This window comes from Choloepus didactylus, chromosome 3 (assembly GCF_015220235.1).
Source record: "Choloepus didactylus isolate mChoDid1 chromosome 3, mChoDid1.pri, whole genome shotgun sequence".
NCBI classification, from domain to species: Eukaryota; Metazoa; Chordata; class Mammalia; order Pilosa; family Megalonychidae; genus Choloepus; species Choloepus didactylus.
In genome coordinates, this window is record NC_051309.1 from 93,715,689 (window position 1) to 93,742,125 (window position 26,437).

Sequence of the window (26,437 nt, forward strand, 5' to 3'; positions counted from 1 at the left end):
CCAAGATCAAGGGCTCAGCCTACTAAACTGGTAGTATCCCCAGTGCTTGCAAGAATATCAGGAATTCCCCAGGTGGGGAAATTTAATATTTCCACATATTTCCCCAGTGCCTCAAGGGGGCTTTGCAAATACCTTTTATTCTTTGCCCAAATTACTCTGGTATGTATTGGGGCTTCATGTTAACCTGTACAAATCAACCAGATCTCACCCCGTATGCAAGGTTCCATGTAATTATGGTGTTTGAGTAAACTGACCATACAAGTTAAATTATTATAAGCATGGTACAGAAAATACAGATTTTCCACCAAATAAACATCTCTTCCTTTGGTTTCACACAGAAGTTGAAGTTTTGAAACACAGTCAGTGGCATCCTTCACCCTTTAGTCTGATTTACCTTAGTCCTAACCAAGTCCATTTCATTTGTATCTCTAATTGGAGCCTGATCTCTTTTTCAGCTTTTTTAACAATTGCTGTATGGGTAATACTGACATTCATACCTGCCAGACTCCGGCTTTGCAGAGTCTCAGGTATAACACAGATACCTGAATTTCCAAGGACCAACCAGGTTATACACAAACAGATTAGCATCTCAGAATTTAGAAATAATTGTTACAACTCGTGAATGGATGTGACTGCCATAAGAGCTTACAATCTAGGAACCTATACCATAAGCCTTCCTCTGATAACCTAGGCTCTCAGATTCAATTCTCAGAATTTGCACATTATAGTTAGTCCATATTAGTGAGGAGTTATAATGTTTGTCTTTTTGATTCTGGCGTATTTCACTCAACATACTGTTCTCAAAGTCCATTAACCTAGTTGCATACCTCACAACTTCATTCCTTCTTGTCACTAGTTGCCGTCCAGTATTCCATTGTATGTGTATACCACAGTTCACCATATGGCTTATCAGTCAATGTACCCTCAGGCTACCTCTGTCCTTTGAGAATTGTGAATACCACTGCCATAAATGCCAGTGTGTGAATGTCCATTCTTGTCCCTGCTTTTAGTTCTTCCAAGTATATACCGAATAACAGGTTGTAGGACCATGTGGCAACCCCATTTTTAACTTCCTGTGGAACCACCACACTGCCTTCCAGATGGGCTGCACCATTCTGTGTCCCACCAACAGGGAATAGGTGCATCCCTCTCTCCACATTTTCTCCAGCAATTGTATCCCTCTGTTTATTTTTTAAGCAGTCTTAGTCACACATCATACAATCCATCCTAAGTGAACAATCAGTGATTCCCGGTATAATGCATTCACTACCACAATCTATATGAGGATATTTCCATTTCTTCCGCAAAGAAAGAGGAAGAGGAGGAAAAAAAAAAAAAAAGATAAAGGAAAATAAAAATAAAATAAAATACACTGAAAAGGTCAGACCATAACAACATCAAGAATCCCATACCACTTAGGGAAAGCTTTTATACCTAGTGAAATCAAACAGGTAGCTTAGCTTTTAAACACCCCTCCCTCCCCTCCTTCTTTAGATTGAAAGGCTATAGGAATAGCAGAAGGTCATTTTTTTAGATGATTCTACATCTTTTGAAATTTGTTTTTGCATTGTCTGCAGAGTTAAATCTTTTTTTAAAAAGTTTAAGTTTATTAAGGAAAAAAATACTGTAAATGTAGTGGTGTTATTTTTTAATTAAAAAATCATAATTTTTTTGCAAAGTACCATGCTTTTCGCACCAGGAGAGATAGATTTTAGTTAGAGATTCTGTTATGGTGGAGTTCACATTCTACAAGAGAACCAGAGAGAGCCGGAGAGAGAGAGCTCACTGTGTCCTGTAAGCACATGCTTGGTGGATTTGAGGAAGCCTTTAGAGTGGGTGACATTTGAATCACTCCAGAGACTAGCTGAAAATTGAGGATAAGAGTGTGTGTTGAGAGAGAGGCAGAGGAAATTTGTGATCGTAATGAAAGTCCAAGGTATCACTGGGGGAGGGGTGGTGGTCTGATGTGGTAGTAGAGAGGTTTGCAAGAGCATCATAGTTCCAAGGAAAGGAGGTCCTGGAAGAATTGTTGAGATTTTACTGAAGGGGGTTTTAGGGTAGTGGTTAGAGTAAAACACTGCCCTTTGCAGTGTATGTTTGGGGAATGGACATAACTTTCTCTTCATTCTAATATAGAATGCGTGTGGCAGGCCTGCAGGGGGACAGTGGTACAGTAAATCTGTACCACATTATGGGAGAATTTTAATACCAAAGCAAGAATTTAGAGTGTAGTCTGCAGCAGTAAAGAACCAGCAGATGTTCGTTATAAATATCATTATATCAATATGACATTGAACCTGGGCCTTAGATCAGATTTCTTTCCATGAGAAAGCTAAATTAGAGAAACAAGATATGGAGGAGGCAGGGAGACCAGTAGGCTCTTGACAGAGGAAATAAAAGAATTCTTGAGAGAACAGAGAGGCCAGGAATTAGAAGATGTGGGGAAGGTGTGTATCTGACATGAGAGCTAGAATATCTAAGGTACATGGAGTCTTAGCTAGACAAACAAATATTTTTCTATTTATTCAAATGACATTGGGGAAAAGAGATCCATTAGATCCCACAAAAGCAAGTCTTTTTATAGTTCTTATTTTCATTAATTATATTATTTATTCTTGCATATCACATGTGGGAGATGAGAGGGAATGACCTGTGGCTTGTATGCTAGCTAAATAAACCTTGCACTCTTTGCAGTTTCCATCTCGTTGATTTTTTTCTTAGTTAATACATTTTAACCCCTTTGGTGCCAGGACTGATGATTTAGGATACATTTTTATGTGACTTAAGGAAAGCACTCTGATTTAAGTCTTCTCAGTAGGTAGAGGTGACATATAAAATTAGACTTTCTCATCCTCATGTTTAAAATGAGGAATAAAAATCATCTTTTCTGGTTTACATGCCAAGACCCTCCAGTAGAGTAGGCTCAGAATAAAGTAAATCTGTTTTGTGTGCCTAGTAATCTTTTAATTATGAAATATACCTTTTGATTTTAATCTTCCAAAATGTACAGTACTGATCCAGGAAAACCGTCCTTTTAAAGTTCACATCCTGCTGACTTCATCAGATACCTCGACCTCTACCCCATATTTTGCAAGCTGAAAGTAAAATATTGTTAATCTTGTCTCCGTTCCACCATTACCTGTAAAATACTTTACTTTGGAGTCTTTCCTGAGCCGTGGGGTTCTGGAGCCCAGAACCTGGTGCTGAAGGGCCACGGCCTGTGGACTGAGGCCTCAGCCGAGGAGGTGTTGAGGGACTTTCGCCTCCTTTCCATCATATACCTTGTGGTTGCTTCTTCCTGGGTCTATCTTCCCCCCTCCACTCCTGTATGTACGGACAACGAAACTTGAATACTGATAAATTTTTGTTTTTGTTCTTCTGTGGCTTATGAAATAGCTTGTACAATGAAGACAGAAACCTGCTTCGAATTAGAGAGAAAGAAAGGCGCAACCAGGAAGCTCACCAAGAGAAAGAGGCATTTCCTGAAAAGACGCCCCTTTTTGGAGAGCCCTACAAGGTATTTATTGTATATTAGGAGGTGAAAGTCTGATTTAGCACTCTGCTTAACTCTGTGATGAAAATGATTTAATGTAATTGAGTTTGCACCAGGGTCCCAACTGTGAACAAGGTAACTTATCCTAATGATGAAGTTTAAAAATAAAATATAAAAATTCTCTGTTAGTTGGACTTTACCAAAGGTTGTGGTTTTCTTTTGTAATGTTAGTCCCCAAAATGTAGTAATATATAACCATGATAGGTTCTCAACAGGGGCATTGAGTTAAAATTGCACTTTAAATTTTGTCTATTATGCATTAAATTTTGAGGTTTTTAAAAAATGGTATTAAATAATATGGTTTATTAAATGGTTGTTAGAATTTTCTTCGATATCTAACTCTGCTCTCTTACTTTTCTTTCTTCAGACAGAAAAAGGTGATGAGCTATCCAGCCGAATACAGAACATGTTGGGGAACTATGAAGAAGTGAAGGAGTTGCTTAGTACCAAGTCCCTCCCTCATCGCTTTGATGCTTCTGAAAACAGGTTGGGAAAGCCAAGATATTCTTTATTTCCTGACAAGGGGAGCAGCATTCCATCCCATTCGTTCCACCAGCCCGTTAACACTCCTGCCTCTGGACCACTTCCTGTTGGTAACATTAACCACCATCCAAAGATGGCACAGCCAAGAATGGAACCAGTGCCAAGTCTCCATGCCAGAAGCTATGGTCCACTGGACAGCCAGCACCTGACCCAAGATCGCCTGGATCAGGAGGCATTTGGTTCTAGCCATCACAAAAAAGGTGACCGCCGAGCTGATGGAGACAGTTGTGCTTCAATGACAAGCTCAGCTCCAGAGAGGGAGCTCTCTCCTGTACTTTCCTCTTTGCCTTCCCCAGTACCCTCTTTGTCACCTATACATTCCAACCAGCAAACTCTTCCCAGGATGCAAGGAAGCAACAAGATTCACAGCAGTAACAATAACAGCAAAGGCTACTGTCCAGCCAAATCCCCCAAGGACCTTGCAGTGAAGGTCCATGATAGAGAGACCCCACAAGACAGTTTGGTGGCAGTTTCCAGCCTTGGGGTAGCCCCTCCCCAGCCTTCTTCTCAGACTTTTCCCCCACCTTCGCTCCCCTCCAAAAGCATTGCAATGCAGCAGAAGCCTACAGCTTATGTCCGGCCCATGGATGGTCAAGACCAGGCTCCTAGTGAGTCTCCTGAACTGAAACCACTGCCGGAGGATTACCGCCAACAGACCTTTGAAAAAACAGATTTAAAAGTGCCTGCCAAAGCCAAGCTCACCAAGCTGAAAATGCCTTCTCAGTCAGTTGAGGTGAGTGGAATTTCATATCTTGGTAATTAATTCCAATTTGAAGAAAGTTCTGAGATTGAAGTGTCTGGAGAAGAGGGGTGGGGGGAGGTCAGGGGCTTTTTGGGTAGGGGGTTTCCTTTTTGGCCTTAGGATCTTGTTATCCCATGAAAAACTCAGGTCTGAGGTGGGTTACTTATGACAGATATTAAAATACAGTTTGCAGAACAATTTTTTTTTTAGCTGAGCTATAATTTACATACAGTAAAATATATGGATCTTAAGAATACAGTTTGAAAACTGTATATACCTATGTAACTGAGAGAGAGCATTTCCATCACCAGAAAGTATCAGGAAGGCTTTGAACTGTTTTTGTTTTCTTATTTTGGGGAACTCTGGCTTCTTTAACAATGTAAAGAAAAAATTTTTTAGTTCTTCTTCAGCCTGGTTAGTTTTTCTAATAGCTAAACCTTCAAAAAGGTAAAACAAGAGGTCAATATGTTGAAGGCAAAGTCTTTAAAAAAAATTTTTTTTTTTTTGTTTTCAAAGATTTGTTCCTCTAAGTTGTAAGAAATTGTAAAACTAAAGTTCTATTCTAATATTTTTTATTTACCATCTAAAAAAAGAGTGGGTGTATGGTGACGACTCATTTGAGAGTGAATCACAAAGAATAATACAGACTGTTATTTAACTGTAGACTTTGAAAGTAACCAAAATACTGTATTTTCTAAAATAAATGCTTTCATTTTTGTACATCTCTGACATATGGCAGCACTATGTTTGAATGAGTAAAATCAGAGCACATAGCCTCTCACTGAAATTTTAAGTTAGGACCACCTACTCCAAAAGTAAGGTTAGTTGTACAAAGTGAAATGTTTGAAGTGAAATTTGTAACTTCACTTAATGGAAAGTCAGTGGTTTAATCTCCCCATTGTATAAAAACTTGAATCTGCATACCCATTGCTCAAAGACATGTGTACCTAGATAGCTGTCTTATGTAATGCCAGAAGGCAGAATTCTTAATGGTTAAAAAACAAAACAAAACAAGGCTTTGTGGTGTCAGCTTTTGGTTTGGGAGTGGTTGTGGTTCTGTCCTCAGTCGGCTCTTGTGCTGTGAGAGCCTCTGGGTGTCCTCAGGATGCAGCTTGTTGGAGGCTGAGGAAAAATGAGAAAGGGGGAGTACAGCAAACGGTAGAAATGACTAAGATGGCAGAACTCCACCTGTGACCCCATTTTATGAAGATTCAGTTCAGTGAACTGTGTATTGAACATTTTTTGCTGTGTTTGAGAGACAGGGTAGGGGGCAGGATGAAGGAGGAATAAAATGCAATCTTTCCCCTCAAAATGGTCAGCCAGCCTACTTTATGATTCAGACAATCAAGAGTTTCTTTGCTTTTTATCAAATAGGGCCTGTTTTTTTTTTTTTTTGTTCCTAATTTAAAAAACAGATAAGGGGACAATTGAACGTTCTTCCTAAAAAGAAATACTAAACTGCTTTTAAAAAAGTGCTTTACAAGAGTGATGAGACAAAATATCAAGCATTCATTGGCATTGCCTACCAAATGCCCAACAAAAGGATTAAGTGCAGGGTGGCTTGTCAAAAAAGTATTGCTCCCTGGCCCAGGAGGGATTACAATCCAGTATGGAGAGCAACCTGAACACTTGAAACAATTAGAGAACAATTGAGTACAAACTATCTGGTACTAGGTTCTTAGAAAAATAAGTTTCAAGTATCAGCTCTAAGACCATGAAGTTGTGTAACTTCAACCAATAGGTTACTCAATAGATGCTTCAGAGGAGAGGGTCCTGGTTAAATGTTTGCTTTCTTGGGGAGCATAAAGATAAGTTGAGCTGAGATTTCTCCAGGGTCTTAAAGCATCTCAGAATTAATATATATTCCAAGCAACATAGGAATATATTAGAAGATGACCTTTGCATATTTTCTGAGCAGACGTTTGAAATGAACAAAATCTTCCATAAATTTGCTGATAGGAGAATGGTATTTTCTAAGCACAAATGCATCTGCTATCAGCAATTGAACAGACATATACTTTTTTTTAAATTTTTATTTTAAAATAAATTCAAACTTACAGGAAGAGTTGCAAAAATAATACAAACCCCATACACAGAACTCTAGCGTACCCCAACCCCCCTCCCCCGATACCCCGATCTACCAACTTTAATATTTTGTCACTTTACCATTTCTTTCTTTCCCTCCCTACCTCCCTGTCCATCATTCATCATCTATTGCTCTGTCTTCTGAACATGAGAGCAAGTTGCGCACATCCTTGAACAAATAATATAATTCACATATACATTTCCTTTGAACAAGAATATTCATTTATGTAATCACGTTAAGTGTGGTTAAGATGTTCAAGAAATTTAACATTGATATAAAGCTTACATTCTATATTTCATTTTTTTCTTATGTCCCAGTTGTGTCCTTTTGAGCCTTTTCTCCTCTATTCTTAGATCTCATCCAGGATCATCTATGGCATTTAATTGTCATTATCTATTTAGATTGTCTTTTTTTTCAATTGTGGAAACATCTACAGCATAAATCTTCCCATTCCAACCCCTCCCAGGCATTCCATTTAGTGGGATTAATCACATTCACAATGTTGCAATGCCATCACCTTCCCACCATACATTACTAGAAATTTCCCTTCACCCCAAACAGAAACCCTACACTCATTTATTGTTTTTTATCTTCATTTTATTGAGATATATTCACATACCACGCAGTCATACAAAACAAATCGTACTTTCGATTGTTCACAGTACCATTACATAGTTGTACATTCATCACCTAAATCAATCCCTGACACCTTCATTAGCACACACACAAAAATAACAAGAATAATAATTAAAGTGAAAAAGAGCAATTAGAGTAAAAAAGAACACTGGGTACCTTTGTCTGTTTGTTTGTTTGTTTCCTTCCCCTGTTTTTCTACTCATCCATCCATAAACTAGACAAAGTGGAGTGTGGTCCTTATGGCTTTCCCAAACCCATTGTCACCCCTCATAAGCTACATTTTTATACAATTGTCTTTGAGATTCATGGGTTCTGGGTTGTAGTTTGATAGTTTCAGGTATCCACCACCAGCTACCCCAATTCTTTAGAACCTAAAAAGGGTTGTCTAAATTGTGTGTAAGAGTGCCCACCAGAGTGACCTCTCAGCTCCTTTTGGAATCTCTCTGCCACTGAAGCTTATTTCATTTCCTTTCACATCCCCCTTTTGGTCAAGAAGATGTTCTCCATCCCACGATGCCAGGTCTACATTCCTCCCCGGGAGTCATATTCCACGTTGCCAGGGAGATTCACTCCCCTGGGTGTCTGATCCCATGTAGGGGGGAGGGCAGTGATTTCACCTTTCAAGTTGGCTTAGCTAGAGAGAGAGGGCCACATCTGAGCAACAAAGAGGCACTCGGGAGGAGGCTCTTAGGCACAATTATAGGGAGGCCTAGCCTCTCCTTTACAGCAACCGTCTTCACCGCAAACAGAAACCCTACACTCATTTCTTATTAACTCCCCATTGCCCCTTCCCCCACTTCTCATAACCATACTCTACTTTTCATCTCTATGATCATATTCTCTGATACTTTTTTTGTGTTTACCGTGGGGCTTAAATTTGACGTCTTAAGTCTATAACAATCTTGTTTTCTTTGATACCAACTTAACTTCAATAGGACACATAAACTATGTTCCTATTCTCCCTCATTCCCCCACCTTTATGAAGTTCTTGTCAAAAATTACATATTTTACATTGAGTTCAAAACCACTGATTTTTCATTACAGTTTATGTATTTTAGATCCTATAGGAAGTAAATAGTAGAGTTACAAATCAAAAATACAGTAGTATTGGTATTTATATTTACCATGTGATCTTTACTGGTAATCTTTATTTCTTCATGTAGTTTCAGTCAATTGTTTAGTGTCCCTTCCTTTCAGCCTGCTCAGCTCCCTTTAGCATTTTTTATAGGACTGATATACTGGTAGTGAAGTCCCTCAGCTTTTGATTATCTGGGAATGTTTTCATCTCCCCCTCATTTTTATCCTCCAGGTGTTTGTGAATTCTCCAAGTCTCTGATGGTTATTGACTTCTATTTGTATTCCATTGTGGTCAGAGAATGTGCTTTGGGCAAATTCGTTTTTTTTTTTTTGTATATATATTTATTGAGGCTTGTTTTATGCCCCATCATATGGTCCATTCTGGAGAAAGATCTGTCATCATTAGGGAAGAATGTATGTCCTGGTGACCTGGGATGTAATGTTCTATATATGTCTGTTAAAATTTTCTATATCTCTCTCTCCTTTCTTTGTTTCTCTGTTGGTAGGGCTTCCTTTAGAATCTGAAGTAGGGCAGGTCTTTTAACAAAATCTCTCAGCATTTGTTTGTCTGTGAAAAATTTAAGCTCTCAAATTTGAGGGAGAGTTTTGCTGGATAAAGTATTCTTGGTTGGAAAGTTTTCGCTCTCAGAATTTTAAATATGTCATGCCATTGCCTTCTTGCCTCCATGGTGGCCGCTGAGTAGCCACTACTTAGTCTTATGTTGTTTCCTTTGTATGTGGTGAATTGCTTTTCTCTTGCTGCTTTCAGAACTTGCTCCTTCTGTTCAGTATTTGATAGTCTGATCAGAATATGTCTTGGAGTGGGTTTATTTGGATTTATTCTATTTGGAGTTCGCTGGGCATTTATGCTTTGTGTATTTATATTGTGTAGAAGGTTTGGGAAGTTTTCCCCAACTCTTTCTAGACCTTTACCCTTCTCTTCTCTTTCTGGGACACCAATGAGTCTTATATTTGGACATTTTATTTTATCTATCATATCCTTGAGGTCCTTTTCGATTTTTTTTATTTTTTCCCCATTCTTTCTTTTGTTCTTTCATTTTCTGTTCTGTGGTTCTTGAGGTTGCTGAGTCGTTGTTCAACTTCCTCTAGTCTTCTATTATGAGTATCCAGAATCTTTTTAATTTGGTCAACAGTTTCTTTTATTTCCATAAGATCATCTATTTTTTTAATTTACTCTTGCATTGTCTTCTTTATGCTCTTCTAGGGTCTTCTTCATGACCTTTATGTCCTGTGCCATGCTCTTCTTCATGTCCTTTATATCCTGTGCTCTTATTGTTTGTCTTTAGTTCTTTGATTAATTGCTCCAAGTACTGTGTCTCCTCTGATCTTTTGATTTGGGTGTTTGGGTTTGGGTTATCCAGATCGTCTGTTTTTTTCACATGCTTTAAATTTTTCTGCTGTTTTTGGGCTCTTGGCATTTGCTTTACTTGATAGGGTTCTTTTAGGATATGAAAGATTATTCAGACACCAGTCTCTAATTTGTCAGATCTACAGCTTGGTGGTGTACACTTTCTCTAACTAACCAGCAGATGGTGCCTGTGAGTCACCTATTCCCCTCAAATCAGTTCTCCCCAACTTTGTCTTTGTGGTGTGTGGGGGTCTGGTTCTTGTGGGGTTCAATTGGTGCACCAAGTTTGGGTGTGTTGTTGGTGCTGTCCGCCCTGAATGTGGGGTGTGTGTCTGAGCAGTTAGGGAGGCAGGGCAGCTTTAATAATCAAACCTCCCAGGTGTTCCTGGAGATTTAAGGCTGTTGCAAGAGTCTAAACCTTCATTTCAGTCTCACCACAGATTGTCTCTGTTGCTGATCCACAAGTCCTTGGTATTGGTGTAGGGTCCCTGGGATTTCCGGGTGGGTTCCTCTTCCCAGCTGTGCCCTTCTAGGGCCTCTGCTGAGAGGGAAAGCTGTGCTACATCACAAGTGAACGCCATCCCTCAAGGGGAATCCCTGGGCTGCTGGGCGGTGCAGGGGTGTTCCCAGCCTGCTGTAAAGATGGCTGAATGGGATGTGTTAATTTCCCCCTTTTCACACAGCTCCGCCTTCCCAGCTCCGGAACAATTAGCTGTGGGTGCACGAGAGGCTATTGTCCATGCCCGATATTGTGGCGTGTGTGCAGTGTTGCTGGAAACACTTCCCTGTCACACTGGGTCCCTTGGCGCAGCTCTGGGCTGTGGCTCCGGCACCGGGCAGGAGCGTTCCCAGCCTGCTGGGAAGATGGCTGCAAGGGGCATGGTTGTTTTCCCCTTTTGGCGAACCTGTGCCCTCCTCACTCCGAGACAACTAGCAGTGGGTGCGTGAAAGGCTATCTTCCATGCCAGATATTGAGGCGTTTGCACAGCCCTTTCCTGCTGCACTTCACTGTGTGGTTTTCGCTGCTGTATCTACAGCTGCTTTTGGGTTTTTTTTTTTTTTAAAGAACTAGTCTGCCTCCAAACGCCAACCCGTGGTTTCCCCACACTGCAGCATGGCTGCTGGACTTTCACCTGGCTCACTCACTCGTTTCAGAACGCAGACTCCCAGTTTCACCAAATGCATAGTCCCTGTGAATTTAGCAGACCTTGTCCAGCTGGTGCATCACTGGAACTGGTGTTCTGGGTCACTTTCTGGCCTCTAGCTAGTATTTTTTATGGAGGTAATTTTTTGCCCTGTCTCTCCTAGCCGCCATCTTTTTTTTTTTTTTTTTTAATATTCATTTATTGAGATATATTCATATACCATGCAGTCATACAAAACAAATCGTACATTTGATTGTTCACAGTACCATTACATAGTTGTGCATTCATCACCAAAATCAATCCCTGACACCTTCATTACCACACACACAAAGATAACAATAACAATAATAATAATAATTAAAGTGAAAAAGAGCAATTAAAGTAAAAAAGAACACTGGATGCCTTTTTTTTTTTTTTTTTTGCCCCCATTTTTCTGCTCATCCATCCATACACTGGACCAACGGGAGTGTGGTCCATTTGCCTTTCCCAATCCCACTGTCCCCCTTCATAAGCCATATTTTTATACAATCATCTTCAAGATTCATGGGTTCTGGGTTGTAGTTTGATAGTTTCATGTATCTACCACCAGCTACCCCAATTCATTAGAACCTGAAAAGGGTTGTCTATATTGTGCATAAGAGTGCCCACCAGAGTGACCTCTTGGCTCCTTTTGGAATCTCTGCCACTGAAGCGTATTTCATTTCCTTTCATTTCCCCCTTTTGGTCAAGAAGATGTTCTCCATCCCATGATGCCGGGTCTACATTCCTCCCCAGGAGTCATATTCCACGTTGCCAGGGAGATTCACTCCCCTGGGTGTCAGATCCCATGTAGGGCGGAGGGCAGTGATTTCACCTGCCAAGTTGCCTATCTGCCATCTTAGTTTCTCCCCAGACATATACTTTTAATCTGTGGCCTCTGTTTGCAGTCAGCATTCCTTTTAATTCGACAGCTCCCTCTGGTTTCAGCACTGGGTTCTTATGCCAGTGGCAGTTGTGGTGCCACCTGCCTGGGATCCCCGGGACAGTGTTGGTTGAGTGGGAGGACGATACTGGGGGGTCAGGCAGCTGGAGGGCTCAGGGTGACCTGTGTGAGGGGGATTTAGGAGCTAAGAGCTCAGAATGAACCATGTGTAAATCTGGGAAATAGGAATGTTGGAGCTGTCTGGATACGTTTTAGCTTGAGTTAGCCCTTTTAAAGATGCTGTTACATTTCACAGACTTACCATTAATTTTCTATTTATACCACTGAATTGGGTATGCTTTTTATGTTGTTTTTTTTTTTAACAGATTGCATTTCAAACTTCAATTTTAATGTTTCAGTGAACCCAAGGAAAGCATAGAAATAGGAGACAAAAAAAGCAGGGAACTAACCCTAGAACAAGCAAACTTTGAATATACAACCAGAATATTCTCAATATCCTGGGCTATTTTTGGAGTTGGGGCAGAAGTATAGAGAATGATAGAAGACGAAGTTGGCTAGCATAGAGCTAATAGAGGAAAAATGGGGGAAGTTAAGTGGTTTTTCCCTTATTTGCTTAATTTGTTGTGAGGCAAGTCAGAGTAGATTTTCTCTTTCTCTCAGTGTGAGGATGGTTGGGTTTTGCAGTTTGTTTTATTACCACCCCCACACCCACTTCCATAAAACAGTATTTTTAAAAAATGGACCAAAGTAGTAAAGTCGTCTTGCCTTTTAGGAATTCTTTTGTTCTCAGGCCACCTAAATGGTGGATTCATTACACTATTCTGTCTTTTGCTTCATAGGAAATAGTAGTTTTGTGTATTTTAGTTCTCTAAAAATATACTGTTCTTTTCCAGGATAAGTCATTCTTGAAAGGCTATCAAAAGGTTAATATTCTGACTAAATAAGAAGGCTGGATCACAAAAATCTATGCTTGGTTTTCTCTGGGAGTGTCAGTTTTAGTTCAGTGTCAGTGGAAAGAGGGCAGCAGTGCGAAATGACCTGTGTGAGGCCTGGGCGGGAGGCAGTGGTCTCTTAGGGATCCCTTACAGCCTTAGGGTTACCATATCAGAGACTGACCTGCCCAAGTGAAGGTTAAGGTTTCTTTACGCTTCTTTCCTGCTTCAAGATAACAAATGACAAAGGAGACAGAAAAACCATGCTATCTGTGTATGCGTGTTCAAGAGCATGGTTCTCAGGGCTGGTGGGGAGAACCCAGGTACTGGATTCAGGTGGTAGGCCTTCTACTGAAAAGGAGACATGGGAAAAGCAGAGATGGTATGCCAAATTGTACACCGGATTTAGGATATTCTAATTTTAACGCTAAACATCCAGGCCTTCCATAACGTAGTCATTTCACTGGCTAAGAGGCTACGGTTAGTAGCAGAGCCACATCTAGAACTCTCCCAGTTTTGCTGGTCTCTCTACTATTATTTGTCTGGTGGCAATGGCAGTAGTAATGGTAGTGAGATGTGTGGATTTTTGATGAGAAGAGTTGGGCTTTCTTATCCAGACCGAAATTCCAGGAAAACATTTCTTAAAGTGTTTTTGATCCCAGTCTTTGTCTTTCATCCTTCTATTTATCCATTCAGCAAATTTGTATTGAACTGTTACTGTGTTCCAGGCACTGTGCTAGTGTAGCTGTGATCAAGCTAGGCCCATCCCTGCTCTCTAGTTCTAAGGGAGCGGAGTGCGGGTGGGAGTGGGAGAGCATCTCTACAGTTGATACATAAACAGAAATTACAGGCTTTGATAAAAATGCTGCAGCAAGTAAAGAGGGTGATGAAGGCAAGAAGAACCAGAGGTCACTTTTAAAAGAGTGGTCAGAAAAGGCCCTTCTGAGAAGGTGACTTACTTTCAGTCAATACATTGTGAACAGCTATAGTTTGCAAGGCCTGATGTTAGGGATTATGATTATAATAATGGGTAAAACCAGAAGGTTCCAGTCCTCTTGGACCTTAACTATCCAGTTAGAAACAGACATTCAAATAACTGCACAGTTAAATGTGGAAGAACTTTGACAAGTGCTATACAGAAAAATGCAAATTATTATGAGTCAATAAAAGGGGATCAGGACTTAAAACTAAGGAGCTGAGAGAAGGATTCTCTGAGAAAGTTAAATTTGAGTGAGGTGAAGGATGAGTAGGGGTTACCAAAGAGGGGACAGGCAGGGTGGGGGGAGGGCGGGGGAGTGCTGGGGTTTAAGCCTCATCTGTATTCCAGGCAGAGGGAACACTGTGTACCCGTGGCTTATCCCATGTGACGTACAGAGATTGTTACGTGTCGTCTCGGGTTAGAAGCCCAGTACCGTCGATTAAGGGGAATTTTTTTTTTTCATTCATTCTGAACCTTGGTGGCACATCAGAATCATCTGGGGAAGCTTGTTAAAAACACACATTTCCAGGCCTCCCCTGGGAGATTCTGATTCAGTAGGTATACATGTGGACTGTGGAATCTGTGTGGGTGATCCTGATGAAGCTTGTTCTATAGCCTGGGGTGAAAATTGTTCCAGACTAACTGACAACACACAGTGGTTCAAGGGTCTCCCATCTGGGTCTCAGGCAAAAGCACCACACTAAATTGACGAGTCATTGTTTAGGACATTGTTCAGTATCCGTGTTCAGTCCTGGACATTGGAGCAACTGCAGGGAAGAAACATGGTAGCGGGATCAACAAGCTAGAAGCCTCTTTTCCTCCACAGCTGTCCTTCCCACTGTCCATCCCCCCAGTACCCCTCCCCTCTGTGCTTTTGGAGAAGGTGGAATATTTTGCTGACAATCTTATCTAGCTTTTCAGGTTCAGTTGTAAAAAAACATTATTATTACTGATAACTGTTGTAGCAAATTTAGCTTAGATTCCACGAGCTTGAAGTGGATTAATTTGGGCAGACCTACATGATTTAAATATTTTCCATTAGGAAATCAGTAGCAAAGCAACAAGGTTATCTGTGTATAGAATTCCCTGATGATGTTGGGGGGTCCGGAGCAGAAGGCTTCCAAACCATGTACAGGAAATAGTGAACAGTAATCTGTATCTGCTTGGAGGCTGGCTAAATTTTGGATCTGAAAATAACAAATACGGTGGTTAAAAGACAGTAGCAGATGACTGACAGATGCTTTAGGGCAGAAGCTGCAAGCAGACAGCCTGAGGGCTAGATTGGGTGTGCAGACTACTATAAGACACCTGTATAATGCATTTTATTTTTCTTTTTTCCTTTGATCCAGTACTTAAAAACTAGAGATTTCTGGTGAAAATTCAGATTCTCTGTTTCTCCAGAAAATGTTGGCTACAGCTGAGCTGAGGCTGCCACCTTTAATTTCCTTTAAATGCTGAAGGAACGTTTAAATAATATAGGCGAAATGTTTTTGAAAAGCTCTAAAATTGCTAGGTATGAATTAGTGCAAAGAATAAAATTGCTTATAGTAGCCCATGAGGAAGGAATAAAAATGAAACTTGAAGCTCTTTTTGGGTGTTATTAACTGGAATTGTTTTGTGTTTTTTACTGTCTAGTTCCTCTTAAAATGCCAGAAATACATTTGGTACCAGGATAAGAAATTCCTGTTCCTCCTTGTTGTTTTCACACTTGAGATGTTTGTGGATGGTTATTGGATCCCCCCTGGGTCTTGCGAGTTGTCTCTTTGCCAAGAAACAGACATTCAACTCTTTTTGCTTCTTTCCAGGCTGTGTGCTCTCCCAGGCTCTCACATAGCCACTCCAAGCCATTTTAGCTCTTCTCTAAATTAATTGTGTTTTATTTTGAGCTGACTGATAATCTTTAGTGACAGAAAGCCAGATATTCCAAGGGGAGTGCTGTTGATGACCGAGTTAGCGGTTTTGAATTTGGCTGTTTTGGTGGGGGGTGACTAATACTCATGAGATATTTAAGATTTCCTTCTAAGAGAAGATCCTGCTTCATGTTATCATATATTTAATTTTTGGCCTTGTATTTCTCCTCTCCAGTTATCAAGAGCTGTTTGAAAATCATTATTTTCCAAGATTACTTTGCTGCATTTCACATTTTCCAAGAGCTGTATTTTTTTTTATAAGCAGCTTTTTTTTACATTGATTTTGTCCTTTGCTTTAATTGTTGAAATCTCTAAGCTGGCAATTTTTATTTTTCTGTAGGGGATCAGGGTCCACACACACCATTAGTTTTCCCTTGAACTTCATTTCATTCTCTATTTAAGCTTGGCCTACTTTCTCTCTGCGTTGTTTTTTTTTTTTCCTCACCCTGTGGTAATTTGTCAAGCCCATTCTAATCTTCTTAATCCCTCTGGTTTAAGGGTTTTGAGGTTTAATGTTTTAATTTTAGGGCCTCAGTATTTAAGTAATTAGAGGTCCTATTTCTAGCTCTATCCCTTAGATAAACCATCTTAGGTTTTTATTCCAATTTACAAATAATAGAACTCTGAGAATTCATATTGGTGAAGAATTTGGAGTTTAGCATTCAACTGCATGAATTAAGAAAAGAAGCATTCTATGTTGTTCAGATTTCTTGCTGTCATTCATGCAAACTCAGACTTTATAGATCCTCTTTTTCCATAAACCTTAATTTTTAAAATGTTCTACCATAGCCGAAGCAGGTATTTGCTATTACATTTTAGCAGAATTTTTTTTACATAATTTAATGCTATAATTAGGGTTTCTTGTGTTCAAACATTTTTTCATGCTTGAGAACCTATTATCTTGTGAAAAAATTTTTTTTCACCAATAACCAAATAATTTGGACATTCTTGCAAAATGTTAAAAATCTTTTCTGTCAGAAACAATTTGATCATAGAAGGATTCACATTTTTACATCTAGATTACTGCCTTTTCAGTCAGCAAATATTTGAACACCTACTATATCTAAAGGGAGCTAGTGGGAGAGAAAGACATGCACAGTAAATTCATTGTGACATAGAGTAAAAAATACAAAGTATAATCAGTATGGAAAAGGTGATACGAAACTCTTAATAATAGCCATATAATACTGACACTGTTCTTTTGTTTACTTTACAGTGGAGTTGTTATAAGTGCTTTATGTGTATTATGTATTAGCTCATTTAATCCTCACAGTGACCCCATGCAGTAGGTGCTGCTATTATCTCTGCTGTGCTGAGAGTTGACCCAGCTCTTAAGTGGTGGATCTGGAATTGAAACCCAAGTAGTAATCTGGCTCCAGTCTACACCCTCAACTTCTACACCTATGTTAGGTTGCCTTTTTGTGTGTGTGTGTGTGTGTGTGTGTGGGGGGGTGTCTCTTTTTTTAAATGCATTTTTTTTTTTTTGGCTTTTTTTTTTTTTAACTTTTTTTTTTTATTAAATTCAGTTTTATTGAAATACATTCACACACCATACAATCATCCATGATATACAATCCACTGTCCACAGTATAATAACATAGTTATGTGTTCATCACCACAATCTATCTCTGAACATTTTCCTTACATCAGAAAGAACCAGAACAAGAATAAAAAATAAAAGTGAAGAAAGAACACCCAAATCATCCCCCCATCCCACCCCAGTCCAGACTGCTGGGTTGGAGTTTTTAAATGCATTTTTAAATTGTGAACTTTAACATGTGTACGTAACGGTGACAACTTTCAAAGTATGATTTAACAAGTAGAGACCAAATTTCAAAAAATATCATGGGCCACAGTACCACAACTTCAGGTATTTCCATTATTGTAAAATATAATAACATGCACACAGTAAGGTGTTAACTTTCAATGTACAGCTCAACAAGCAGTTATATAGGTAATTTCAAAAATTGTTGTGGGTTACAGTTCCACAGTTTCAGTTCTTTCCTTATTATGCAATATTGGGTATAGACAGAAAGGTGAAGACTTTCAAAGCACAATTCAATGAATAGCTATAGAGCAAATTTCAAAGGATGTGATAGGTTATAGTTCCACCATATCATTTACCTCCTTCCAGCTATTTCAACACCCCAGCATCTAAAAATATATATAATTTTTTTTAAAATTTCAGTATTCATAGGCCTTTGTTAAATCTTATCTTGTTTGTTGCTACCCCTTCGTCTCACTTAATCTCATTCTCCATCTTTAGGGGTGTCTAGACAGTGAGCACCCTACCTTATTCCTATTGAAAAGGGGTGTCAATGGTAAGGGGAAGGGGGCTGCATCTGATTGTTTTTCTTAAAGAGGCTATTACCTCTGGGTTTTAGGACTTGTCTGGCATAGGAACACTCTGGTGGATTTAAGTTTCTGAGAGAGAAAACTTAGCGAGTGAATACTTTTTAGAACCTCAGGTAGAGAACTATGTGTTTGGGGACTGCTTTTGGTAAGGGCATGGCATACTGTGTACATTTGGGATGTCTAGCTGGAGCTTGCATGAGAGAAACCTCCAGGATAGCCTCTTGACTCTGAGATCTCTCAGCCTCTGTAACCTTATTTTGTCACCTTTCCTTTTCCCCTTTTTGGTTCAAGTAGGCATTTTCAATCCTTCACTGCCAGGACCAGGCTTGTTCCTGGGTGTCATGTCCTTTGTTGCCAGGGAGATTCATTCCCCTGGGAGTCATGTCCTTCATGGGGGGGGGGGGTGGTTAATGAATTCATTTGCTGAGTTGGGCTTAGAGAGAGAAGGGCCACACCTGAGCAACAAAAGAGGTTCTCTGGAGGTGCCTCTTAGGCATAATTATAGGAGGGCTTAGCTTCCCATTTACAACCCTAAGTTTCACAAGAGCAAGTTTCAAGTTGAGGGCTTAATTTATTAAGTAGTGGATTCCTAATTTCACTTAATATGTTTTCTGTCTCAAGCTAAACGGTCAGTTTCTTGCATTATATTTACTTATTGGTACAATCCTCATGACTCGCAACTTTAAACAATTATTGTAACATAATATATCCCAGAGCTTTTATCAGCTGCTAATTGTTAATCCCTAGTATTAGTATGGTATTGGTAATGTATTTCTATTAAACATAGTCTTTAATATGTAATGGATAGTTTTTCCATATACCACTCTGTTGTTAACTCTCTGCACCAGTATCATACCTTATAAATTTAACATACTAGTACTTATTTGGGTTTGTGGAGCTGCTCTGTGTGTTACATGCCTTTAAACATCCATTTACGATCATGGGTACCTTCAATGAGTCACTGATACTTATAATCCCATTAACAGACCATAGTCACACCTGATCATTCCCATGCCATTAAGTTCACTCTCATTATCATATCTGTACATATTAGATTATCATTCCTCCTTCACTAGCTTCTATCTCTACATCCCCTATATTCTACATTACAAGCATTTATTTTACATATTTCACAGAGTTCACATTAGTGGTAATATACAGTATCTCTCCTCTTGTGTCTGGCTTATTTCATTCAGCATTATATCTTCAAGGTTCATCCATGTTGTCACATGTTTCATGACCTCGTTCCTTCTTACTGCTGTGTAGTATTCCATGGTATGTATATACTGCATTTTGTTTATCCACTGATCTGTTGAAGGACATTTGGATTGTTTCCATCTCTTGGCAATTGTGAACAATACTGCTATGAGCATTGGTGTACAAATATCTGTTCATGTCACTGCTTTCAGATCTTCTGGGTATATACCAAGAAGTGAAATTGCTGGATCATAGGGTAACTTGATATCTAGTTTTCTGAGGAACCCCCAAACTGTCTTTCAGAGTGAATAAGGGTTCCCACCAACAATGAATAAGAGTTCCAGTTTCTCCGCATTCTCTTCAGCATTTGTAGTTTCCTGTTTGTTTAATGGCAGCCATTCTTATTGGTGTGAGATGATACCTCATTGTGGTCTTGATTTGCATCTCCCTAATAGCTAGTGAAGATGAACATTTTTTCATGTTTTTTTTTAGCCATTTGTATTACCTCTTTGGAGAAATGTCTTTTCATACCTTTTGCCCATTATATAATTGGGTTATTTGTACTATTGTCGTAGGATTTCTTTATATATGCAAGGTATCAGTCTCTTGTCAGATGCATGTTTTCCAAATATTTTCTCCCATTGCATTGGCTGCCTCTTCACCTTTTTGACCAATTCCTTTGAAATGTATGTTGTCTTTTAATAGAGGAAGCTGCACAGGTTTTTGGAGCTGACTTTTGAAGCACTTTGGGTTTGGGTGAAAGTGTATTCTAGACAACAGGATTAGGGAGAGAAAAGGCATAGAGGTAAGATGTGGTGAGAAGGCTAGTGCCATGGTTCAAGGAGATTGGGTGTAAGCAGAGGAGAGCACTCATTGATGAGCCTGCTCTGTGAGAATGGGGCCAGTTTTTGAAGTTGTTTGGTTGCTTATTGAATAATTTAGACAAGATCAAGAATCAGTAAAGGAGAAATTACTTTGGGCTTCATGGCAGACAGTAAAGCATGGGGTTCAATTCTGTGAGACCCTGGGCAAGAAACGTAACCTTGCTGGGTTATCAGTTTACTGATCTATAAAGTACGGCCAATAGACTGAGGAAATCCATATGACGTGCTTAAAATAGTGCCTGGTACATAGTAAGAGCTCAGTGGGTGGTGCCTAGGAGGAGTGAATGGAACTGAAATTTGAACTGGGCTTTTAGAAAAAGGTAGGATTTGGACAGAGGGATATCTGAATGAGAAATTAGTGATGTTGGGGAGGTAGGAAGACCTGGGTGAGCTGTTTCTTAACTTGTTTATTGTAGTATGATTCAGAAATGTTGATGGGGTCAAGGGGACCATGAATTCCCAGTTAAGATGTTCAAGGTTAAAAGCCCTAAAAATTTAGAATATAATTTTGAAATTTTTTTTCAATGAAATGATTTTAAAGATTTAAAAATAAACAAAAAGCCCAGGAAAGAAATCATTTGCTTATGGATTATGAAGCTTTTATGAACGGGTTTGCCAAGGTCCTACACCACCCCCACCCCCAACCCCCCCACTGCCCCGTGGCCCTTAACTCTTGCCCATTCCCCACCCCTGCCTGATGGCTTAGGAGCTGGGCGTGCTCACTTTTGAACAGCTCGTTTCCATAGCCAAGCAATTTCTGGTGTAAATGTTTCACTTCGTAAAACTTTATACACTCTAAAATATTTTACTGCCTCCCCACTCCCCCTTCCTAAAATTTCCAAAGCACTTGCTTATTTGTTTTTCTCTTGATTGTCACAGCAACCATGTGAGTTAGACAGGGATGTCGGCACTAATCACCATTTTACATACCATGGAACTGAGTCTCTGCGAGGTTTAATGATTTAAAGATAGTAAGTGGCAGAGACGGGAGCAAGAAGCCAGGACCCTTGGCTCCTAGTTCCAATGCTGTTTCTGCCACAAAACTTGTTTCTGTGGAGTAACGATGATTTGTATAACACTTTTTTTAAGTGTTAAGAGCACTGTTTTTTTGCATTGCCTGGCTTTGATGTCAGTGCCTAATAAATCATGCAATATAGGGTGGCATAGATGATTCAAATGAGAGGATGATTAAAACTCATTTGCAGTCATGGTGGCTGTCTGATTTGCCCTGAGGCTTTTGACTTTGCCTTCTGTTCCTCAGAGAAAGAGGCCACCAGTCATGAGTTCTCTCACTTCTCTCCTTATCCACACCTACCATTTACTTCTTTCTTCTTCCCTCTCATTTCAGAGAAAGAAGTGTTCTTCTTCTTACTCTGCCACTTCCACCCTCCTTTTTTGGTTGCCTTAAACCTGTCCCTCATCACTTGGCTCTTTCTTCTCAGCCTGTAGTTATGTTCAGGCCTTCTCAGCTTGAAAAACAGAACAAACCCTTCTTTGCGCCTGTGTCTTACTTTTTTTTTTTTTTTAATCTTCATTTTATTGAGATATATTCACATACCAAGCAGTCATACAAAACAAATCGTACTTTCGATTGTTCACAGTACCATTACATTGTTGTACATTCATCACCTAAATCAATCCCTGACACCTTCATTAACACACACACACAAATAACAAGAATAATAATTAGAGTGAAAAAGAGCAATTTAAGTAAAAAAGAACACTGGGTACCTTTGTCTGTTTGTTTCCTTCCCCTATTTTTCTACTCATCCATCCATAAACTAGACAAAGTGGAGTGTGGTCCTTATGGCTTTCCCAATCCCATTGTCACCCCTCATAAGCTACTTTTTTATACAACTGTCTTCGAGATTCATGGGTTCTGGGTTGTAGTTTGATAGTTTCAGGTATCCACCACCAGCTACCCCAATTCTTTAGAACCTAAAAAGGGTTGTCTAAAGTGTGCGTAAGAGTGCCCACCAGAGTGACCTCTCGGCTCCTTTTGGAATCTCTCTGCTACTGAAGATTATTTCATTTCCTTTCACATCCCCCTTTTGGTCAAGAAGATGTTCTCCGTCCCACGATGCCAGGTCTGCATTCCTCCCCGGGAGTCATATTCCTCGTTGCCAGGGAGATTCAGTCCCCTGGGTGTCTGATCCCACGTAGGGGGGAGGGCAGTGATTTCACCTTTCAGGTTGGCTTAGCCAGAGAGACAGGGCCACATCTGAGCAACAAAGAGGCATTCGGGAGGAGGCTCTTAGGCACAATTATAGGGAGGCCTAGCCTCTCCTTTGCAGCAACTATCTTCCCAAGGGTAAAACCTATGGTAGAGGGCTCAACCCATCAAACCACCAGTCCCTTATGTCTGTGGTCATGTTAGCAACCATCGAGGTGGGGTAGGCCAATACCCCTGCATTCTCCACAGGCTCCTCAAGGGGGCACTACATCATTTTTTTTTCCTTGTTTTTTTTTTTTTTTTTAACTTTCCCTTCTTTTCTAAATCAACTGTATGAAAAAAAGTTAAAAAGAAAACAAACATATAATAAAAGAACATTTCAAAGAGACCATAACAAGGGAGTAAGAAAAAGACAACTAACCTAAGATAACTGCTTAACTTCCAACATGTTCCTACTTTACCCCAAGAAAGTTACCTAATATAGCAACATTTCTGTGAACTTGTTCCTACTATATCCATCAGAAATTAACAGACCATAGTCATTCCTGGGCATCCCCAGAACGTTAAATAGCTTATCTGTTCTTCTTGGATTATTGTTCCCCCTTCCTTAATTGCTCTCTATTGCTAGTTCCCCTACATTCTACATTATAAACCATTTGTTTTACATTTTTCAAAGTTCACATTAGTGGTAGCATATAATATTTCTGTTTCTGTGCCTGGCTTATTTCGCTCAGCATTATGTCTTCAAGGTTCATCCATGTTGTCATATGTTTCACGAGATCGTTCCTTCTTACTGCCGCATAGTATTCCATCGTGTGTATATACCACATTTTATTTATCCACTCATCTGTTGAAGGACATTTGGGTTGTTTCCATCTCTTGGCAATTGTGAATAATGCTGCTATGAACATTGGCGTGCAGATATCTGTTCGTGTCACTGCTTTCCGATCTTCCGGGTATATACCGAGAAGTGCAATTGCTGGATCGAATGGTAACTCTATATCTAGTTTTCTTTTTTTTTTTTTTTTTCTTTAATCATTTTATTGAGATTTATTCACATACCACGCAGTCATACAAAACAAATCGTACTTTCGATTGTTTACAGTACCATTACATAGTTGTACATTCATCACCTAAATCAATCCCTGACACCTTCATTAGCACACACACAAAAATAACAAGAATAATAATTAGAGTGAAAAAGAGCAATTGAAGTAAAAAAGAACACTGGGTACCTTTGTCTGTTTCTTTCCTTCCCCTATTTTCTACTCATCCATCCATAAACTAGACAAAGTGGAGTGTGGTCCTTATGGCTTTCCCAATCCCATTGTCACCCCTCATAAGCTACATTTTTATACATCTGTCTTCGAGATTCATGGGTTCTGGGTTGTAGTTTGATAGTTTCAGGTATCCACCACCAGCTACCCCAATTCTTTAGAACCTAAAAAGGGTTGTCTATATTGTGCGTAAGAGTGCCCACCAGGGTGACCTCTCGGCTCGTTTTGGAATCTCTCTGCCACTGAAGCTTATTTCATTTCCTTTCACATCCCCCTTTTGGTCAAGAAGATGTTCTCCGTCCCACGATGCCGGGTCTACATTCCTCCCCAGGAGTCATATTCCACGTTGCCAGGGAGATTCACTCCCCTGGGTGTCTGATCCCACGTAGGGGGGAGGGCAGTGATTTCACCTTTCAAGTTGGCTTAGCCAGAGAGAGAGGGCCACTTCTGGGCAACAAAGAGGCATTCAGGAGGAGACTCTTAGGCACAAATATAGGGAGGCCTAGCCTCTCCTTTGCAGCAACCGTCTTCCCAAGGGTAAAACTTATGGTAGAGGGCTCAACCCATCAAAGCACCAGTCCCCTATGTCTGTGGTCATGTTAGCAACCATGGAGGTGGGATAGGCGAATACCCCTGCATTCTCCACAGGCTCCTCAAGGGGGCACTACATCATTTTTTTTTCCTTGTTTTTCTTTCTTTCTTTTTTTTTTTTAACTTTCCCTTCTTTTTTAAATCAACTGTATGAAAAAAAAAGTTAAAAAGAAAACAAACATACAATAAAAGAACATTTCAAAGAGACCATAACAAGGGAGTAAGAAAAAGACAACTAACCTAAGATAACTGCTTAACTTCCAACATGTTCCTACTTTACCCCAAGAAAGTTACATAATATAGCAACCTTTCTGTGAACTTGTTCCTACTATATCCATCAGAAATTAACAGACCATAGTCATTTCTGGGCATCCCCAGAACGTTAAAAAGCTTATCTGTTCTTCTTGGATTATTGTTCCCCCTTCCTTAATTACTCTCTACTGCTAGTTCCCCTACATTCTACATTATAAACCATTTGTTTTACATTTTTGAAAGTTCACATTAGTGGTAGCATATAATATTTCTCTTTTTGTGCCTGGCTTATTTCACTCAGCATTATGTCTTCAAGGTTCATCCATGTTGTCATGTGTTACACGAGATCGTTCCTTCTTACTGACGCATAGTATTCCATCGTGAGTATATACCACATTTTATTTATCCACTCATCTGTTGAAGGACATTTGGGTTGTTTCCATCTCTTGGCAATTGTGAATAATGCTGCTATGAACATTGGCGTGCAGATATCTGTTCGTGTCACTGCTTTCCGATCTTCCGGGTATATACCGAGAAGTGCAATCGCCGGATCGAATGGTAGCTCTATATCTAGTTTTCTAAGGAACTGCCAGACTGACTTCCAGAGTGGCTGAACCATTATACAGTCCCACCAACAATGAATAAGACTTCCAATTTCTCCACATCCCCTCCAGCATTTGTAGTTTCCTGTTTGTTTAATGGCAGCAATTCTAACCGGTGTTAGATGGTATCTCATTGTGGTCTTAATTTGCATCTCTCTAATAGCTAGTGAAGGTGAACATTTTTTCATGTGTTTCTTGGCCATTTGCATTTCCTCTTCAGAGAACTGTCTTTTCATATCTTTTGCCCATTTTATAATTGGGCTGTCTGTACTATTGTCATTGAGTTGTAGGATTTCTTTATATATGCAAGATATCAGTCTTTTGTCAGATACATGGTTTCCAAAATTTTTTTCCCATTGAGTTGGCTGCCTCTTTACATTTTTGAGAAATTCCTTTGAGGTGCAGAAACTTCTAAGCTTGAGGAGTTCCCATTTATCTGTTTTTTCTTTTGTTGCTTGTGCTTTGGGTGTAAAGTCTAGGAAGTGGCCGCCTAATACAAGGTCTTGAAGATGTTTTCCTACATTATCTTCTAGGAGTTTTATGATCTCTTCTAGGAGTTTTATGATCTCTTCTAGGAGTTTTATGATCTCTTCTAGGAGTTTTATGATCTTCTAGGAGTTTTATGATCTTTCATCCATTTTGAGTTAATTTTTGTGTAGGGGATGAGGTAGGGGTCCTCTTTCATTCTTTTGGATATGGATATCCAACTCTCCCAGCCCCATTTGTTGAAAAGACCATTATGACTCAGTACAGTGACTTTGGGGCCTTATCAAAGATCAGTCGGCCATGGATCTGAGGGTCTATCTCTGAATTCTCAATTCGATTCCATTGATCTATATGTCTATCTTTGTGCCAGTACCATGCTGTTTTGGCAACTGTAGCTTTATAATAAGCTTCAAAGTCAGGGAGTGTAAGTCCTCCCACTTCGTTTTTCTTTTTTAGAGTGTCTTTAGCAATTCGAGGCATCTTCCCTTTCCAAATAAATTTGATAACTAGCTTTTCCAAGTCTGCAAAGTAGGTTGTTGGAATTTTGATTGGGATTGCATTGAATCTGTAGATGAGTTTGGGTAGAATTGACATCTTAATGACATTTAGCCTTCCTATCCATGAACATGGAATATTTTTCCATCTTTTAAGGTCCCCTTCTATTTCTTTTAGTAGAGTTATGTAGTTTTCTTTGTATAGGTCTTTTACATCTTTGGTTAAGTTTAT

General features: G+C 39.6%; 1 protein-coding gene across 7 annotated transcripts in view; it reads left to right on the forward strand.

The window, feature by feature from the left end:
- The window catches only part of AFF1 (AF4/FMR2 family member 1), a 227,645-nt gene that overhangs the window by 114,190 nt on the left and 87,018 nt on the right, over nucleotides 1-26,437 (forward strand). For all 7 annotated transcript variants that reach the window (XM_037830208.1, XM_037830210.1, XM_037830209.1 and 4 more), the window contains 2 exons: nucleotides 3,397-3,517; nucleotides 3,921-4,829. In XM_037830208.1, the coding sequence (XP_037686136.1) occupies nucleotides 3,397-3,517; nucleotides 3,921-4,829 (1,030 nt within the window). The remainder of the gene's footprint in view (nucleotides 1-3,396; nucleotides 3,518-3,920; nucleotides 4,830-26,437) is intronic.